This window comes from Ictalurus punctatus, chromosome 3 (genome assembly GCF_001660625.3).
Source record: "Ictalurus punctatus breed USDA103 chromosome 3, Coco_2.0, whole genome shotgun sequence".
NCBI classification, from domain to species: domain Eukaryota; kingdom Metazoa; phylum Chordata; class Actinopteri; order Siluriformes; family Ictaluridae; genus Ictalurus; species Ictalurus punctatus.
In genome coordinates, this window is record NC_030418.2 from 32,866,632 (window position 1) to 32,872,213 (window position 5,582).

At 41.8% G+C, this 5,582-nt stretch overlaps 1 protein-coding gene across 1 annotated transcript; it reads left to right on the forward strand.

Moving 5' to 3' along the window:
• The first annotated feature begins 3,551 nt into the window (after positions 1 to 3,551).
• Positions 3,552 to 4,604, forward strand: LOC128632750 (uncharacterized). Its single transcript, XM_053679896.1, has 2 exons — positions 3,552 to 4,231; positions 4,334 to 4,604. Exons 1-2 carry the CDS (start codon positions 3,567 to 3,569, stop codon positions 4,419 to 4,421), a joined length of 753 nt encoding a protein of 250 aa, XP_053535871.1. The 5' UTR covers positions 3,552 to 3,566; the 3' UTR covers positions 4,422 to 4,604.
• The last annotated feature ends 978 nt before the right edge of the window (positions 4,605 to 5,582 follow it).

A 5,582-nucleotide genomic window follows, 5' to 3' on the forward strand; every position in this document is an offset into this window, starting at 1 on the left:
TCGTTTTGTACGTCGGGCCAAGCTGAAGAATATTACAAGGTTATGATTGATCCTGTAATATGGTTCATAAATGTAATATGCTTAATTTTTTTTTAATACTAATGACTCATTTGGAAATTAAAGTTAAGGCATGATGCAACCGCCGTCCCCCTCCCCCTCCCCCCACCGTCTGCTAGCTCAAATGAACGGAGTTATAATCAAATGTCGTCTGTAGAGGGAACGCAGAGAATGTGTGAATAACGGTTTAATATTTTGCTCATAATGACGTTTTTAGGTGTTGCAAACCCTACAGGAATAAAAAGCTTTTTTTTCTTCTTCTTCCATTTGCTTTATCGTTCAGTATTCCACAGAGAAGCTGCCTCACAGTAGGTGTTGTTTACTCGGTATGGTCAAAGTAATGGACTCTCTGAAGTCAGAAAATTACTTTAATTATGTCCTACAGCACACACGCGAATGGAATATTAAAATCACAGCTTTATGACAGGGTACCTCGGGTATTGCGGACTCATCTCTCTCCTAGCTACCTTTTCTCTATCATACAATAGATACTAACTGGGAACGGATGAAAGCTAACTCGTGCTTCCTCTGAGACACACGTGAAGTCATGCAGCGTAACAGAACCGAAGGAAAGAGCTATCTATCCTCTGCCGCATACATGAGCAAGACATCCGCAATTTGCTAGTGTCACTGTGATTGACAAGGGAGAGAATAGAACATCACTCCCACCTAGACAGCACTTTTGTGAATTTTGCTCGTTTGGACTCATGTTCTCCGGACGATTGCGTGAACGCTTTTCTCGGGAACGCGGACTTGACTGTTCAGGAGTTCCTGGTCTTTGAATGGCAGCTGGAGAATGACACGATATCAGTAAAAGTGTGCAAAAAGGTAGAAATGGTGTACATCAAAGAGTCAGTGATTTCGCAGCTGACAACCCTTTGAACTTTGTGGTTTTATAGCTATATGTTTCTATTGTGCAGTGCCCTACAGATATATTAGCAACTTTCATGAAATTGAGCAAAAAATAATATGTTGTTGTGGTACGAACGGCATGGAGACGGTGAACCAGTGGCACCAGGCATAGTGCAGTGATGTGAACAGCTGAAATTGGCAAGAGAAAAAGAATCACCATTTTCTGATGGGTGAACCAGAAAGAGAGAAGGGATGAATGGGATGACCAATGCCAAACCTTGTAAAGAACCAGTTTAACATTCACAGCTTCCCTCTACTGATTTGTAGCTGGGCTGGTTGAAGCCAGATATGTTCTTCAAGCTACTACACACTTCATGTGCATTTCTGCCCTCTAACTTCTTCTTATGACTGGCCTCTTTGATCCTCATCTTAAACTCTCTGCAGCTGCTTCATATTCGCTTTCGTCTCCTTCCTTGTAGGCTTTCTCCTTCTGGTCGAGACATGTTCTTAGCGCACCATTGACACGTCGTTTGTTTGCAAAGAGGCAAAGTGTTTTGGAAAGGAGTCCACACAGAAGTTGATGTAGCCAGCGATTCAAACTGATATCTCCTTTATGAGAGCACGGACCTTTCAGGAAGAGAGAACATTTTAGGCGAAATAAATCACGCAGAACATGATTTCAAACACATCTCTTGACTGAGTTTTATGCGGCACATCCACTCAGTGCTGATAAAGTTCAGAAGCAGCCTGAACTCAGCCTGTGGTGTGTAATCAGTTTTCGAAGATGAGCGAGCCATATCTGAGACAAATTATATCAGCACATACGACCTGGATTAAGACTCAGTTATTAAAATATTGCTAGGTCCATGATGCTATTTCAAAAGAGTTCAATTAATTTTGCTTTCATTGCTGCTGTGATTTAAAAAAATAATAAAAAATTAGGGTCGAAGACTAATTTATTCCGCTTCACTGATAGTTGACATTTACCAATAAAAGAGTAGAAATATTCAGGCGTCTATAATTGAGAGAATAGAGAATATCTCTCATGGATATTAAACAATTTTAAACACAACACAGGTTTATAAAAAAAAAAATCTTTGTTAAATATAGGTCTGGAACAATTATTGGCACCCCTTTGAATTAATATGAGAAAAAAATATATTTGAAGTATATTACCAATGATATTTAAAAAAAAAAATTGTACGCCTGGGTGAGTAGGAACAGGAAATTGTTCAACCATGACTTCCTGTTTTACAGGGTTATAAATATCAAAGATCAAAAGGTTAAACAATAAAGACAATTTTTTTTACAGCCTTCATTGCTCATAGGGTGCCAATATTAGTGGAGGGCTATGTATACCTGTGCAAAGAAAACAGTAAAGCATTAATTTAACGACGCTGTTGTCTGTGTCCTTCCCTTCAGTCAGCCATCACATATCCTCCCATGTTACTCCCCTTTACCCGAGGCACCTCCGGGGACTGTAACAGTAAGAGTAAGACAGAAAGTTTTCCACCATGGGAAAGTCTAGCTCTTGTAAGTTACACATAGGTCCATACAAGACAAAAATGTCCATGTCCAAAAATTGTCACAGATATATTATATATTAATATTTTTTTTAATCAACTTTCACTGACTTTTACTTTTTCTGATCATAACTCCCAAACATTCATTCATTTTCAGAATTTTAACACTTTAAACGCTGTTTCTTTACATAATGCAAAAATCTTCGAAGCTCAGGAACCTTGTGTGACTCGGATAAATGGGGTGGGATTTTCCGTGCACACACAAACCCCAACCCCGATATCCATACACATACACCCACCCAATTATAGCTGCACGGTTTATTCAGTTTATTCATTTTTTTAAATATATATTATTTTGTGTACCTAGTTTAAAATAGATTTATGAAAGCAAATGATTTCAAAATATATATATATATTTTTTTACGAAAATTAAAAAAGATCCAACGGGAGAGGTTAGACCATGGGATAATAGTCATCAAGGAGTTATGTCAAATGGGTTTAAGTGGTGAAATGTCTTGAACCAGTGTTGCATTTGTAGTTTTGGGATTATCCACCCTTATCTGGGGGAGTGGTGGCTTAGCGGTTAAGGCTCTGGGTTTCTGATCGGAAGGTTCAAGCCCCAGCACTGCCAAGCTGCCACTGTTGGGCCCCTGAGCAAGGCCTTTAACCCTCTCTGCTCCAGGGGGCGCTGTATCATGACTGACCCTGCGCTCTGACCCCAGCTTCCTGACAGACTGGGGTACGCGAAGAAAACAATTTCACTGTGCTCTACTGTATATGTGACCAATAAAGACTCATTATCATTATCTCAAGCCGAGTTCAGCTGAACTAGAATGGAGTCACTGATGCAGACCTAGAGCCAGACTGGTTTAATTTGACACCTGGATAGCTATTAGCCTGTAAATTAGCCCTTCTGTTCATTTTTTCAAGAATCGGTTACTCCTTAGAGTCAAAACTCGTACAACATGCTTCGATACAATATGCTAATAATAATCAAGAGAAATGCTGCCCCTTGTGGTTCAACATGTCTTAACATGTCAGCTGTTAGCGAATTAGCGTTTAATAAACAAACAAACAAATATGTCTGCTGTCTCTCCGGTTTTGAGTGCAGATGAAGACTCGCTTGAGCTTCACATGGTGCGGCTGGAACTGGAGGATGTGGAGAAGCAGATCCGCGGCCTACTCGACAAGCAGGCCCAGCTGCTGGAGCAACAAACTGCGCTGGAAACATCTTGTGCCTCTGCTCACATATCCAAGGTAAGCACACAGCGTGGTATTTCCACTCCCAGCCCCTCTACGCCGTGTGTTTCTCTGTGCAGGGACCGTGCACCTAGGACTTTCCCAGCCGTGGTCTCCGTCACGCCAGCGCCAACACACCTCGGGCCTTGGGTGAACCAGCGGCGAAAGGCGCGGGCTGGACCTTCTCCACCTCCGGTGTTCGAGATTCCAACCAGGAACCGCTTCGCCCCTCTCCGCCAGACCAGACCCAACACTGTGATCGTCGGGGACTCCATTGTGCGGAACGTCCGTGTAGCCTCATCTAAAGGTAAGGTGCGCACACACTGTTTTTCTGGTGCTTGTGTCCTTGATGTCGCTGCGCAGGTATCCGGGATCCTGAAGAAGGACGAGCGCATTGGAGCGGTTGTGCTGCACGCGGGGACGAACGACACCAGGCTGCGGCAGACGGAGGTTCTGAAGAGGGACTTCTCCAGCCTGATCGAGACGGTACGAGGCAGATCACCTACCGCGAAGATCATCGTCTCTGGACCTCTTCCCACATACAGACGTGGAGCAGAAAAGTTCAGTAGACTTCTAGCATTAAATGATTGGTTAGTCTCTTGGTGTAATGAGCAGAATCTGGTGTTTGTCAATAACTGGAATCTGTTCTGGGAGCGTCCTAGGTTGTTTCGTCCTGATGGCCTGCACCCCAGCAGCCTTGGAGCGGAACTGCTTTCAGACAACATTTCCAAGGCGCTACACTCCAAGTGACTGCCTACCGTAAGTACATCTTCCAATAATAACATTCAGTATAATCAATGTTCAACTAAAAATCCGGCAAAGGTAATACATACTATAGAGACTGTGTCTGTTCCCCGAGCTATTCAAATATATAGAAAATCTCGGAAAGTCGATCTTCGTAACCTAATTAACATAAAAATTAAATCATATTGAATGCACAGCCAGCACTTTTGATCTGAGGCTAGGACTATTAAACATTAGATCTCTTGCGTCTAAGGCTCTTATTGTTAACGACATCATTACTGATCAGGAATGTAATTTAATGTGTTTAACGGAAACTTGGATTAAACCAAACGAGTACACAGCATTAAATGAAGCCAGTCCTCCTGGATACAGTTATGTACATCAGCCTCGTTCAACTGGTAGAGGAGGAGGTGTTGGACTCATCCATAGTCAAAATCTAGTCGTCACACAAAAACCTAAGCATAAATTTAATTCTTTTGAAATTCTTTATACCAGTATAAGTTATGTAGCCACAAAAAATAAGTCAATTCCTCTAATTATTATTTACAGACCCCCAGGGCCATATACTGAATTTCTTAGTGAATTTGCAGACTTTGTCTCAAACCTGGTTGTGTCTGTAGACAAAGCATTAATCGTCGGAGACTTTAATATTCATTTTGATAACCTGGAAGACCCTCTAAGAATAGCGGTTGTGTCCATCTTAGATTCAGTAGGGATTAATCAGAACGTAATCGGGCCTACTCATAATGGTGGTCACACTCTTGACCTCATACTAACATACGGACTAAGTATAGAAAATATTATCATTTTTCCGCAGTCTGAAGTTGTCTCAGACCATTATCTTATCTCGTTCATAATACGTATTGATCATAATATTTCCACCTCGTCTCGCTACCGCGTAAAACGTACCTACACATCAGCTACTGCACAGAGCTTCATAAATAACCTCGCAGAAACATCAATTAGATTTGGATCACCGTCAGATCACACAGAACTCGATCAGGCGACTGAAAGCTTGGAGTCAACACTCCGCTACACGCTAGATAGAGTGGCTCCACTCAAAAGGAAAATAATTAGAGAAAAAAAATTAGCACCCTGGTATAACGATCAAACGCGAACCTTAAAACAGACAACTCGACAATTAGAACGTAAATGGCGTCAAACCAA

Bases quoted from the DNA above. Each gene is read 5' to 3' on its own strand.
- LOC128632750 (XM_053679896.1), top strand. From the start codon at position 3,567: ATGGTGCGGCTGGAACTGGAGGATGTGGAGAAGCAGATCCGCGGCCTA. The intron at 4,232-4,333 runs GTTCAGTAGACT...GGAGCGTCCTAG, and splicing joins TACAGACGTGGAGCAGAAAA to GTTGTTTCGTCCTGATGGCC.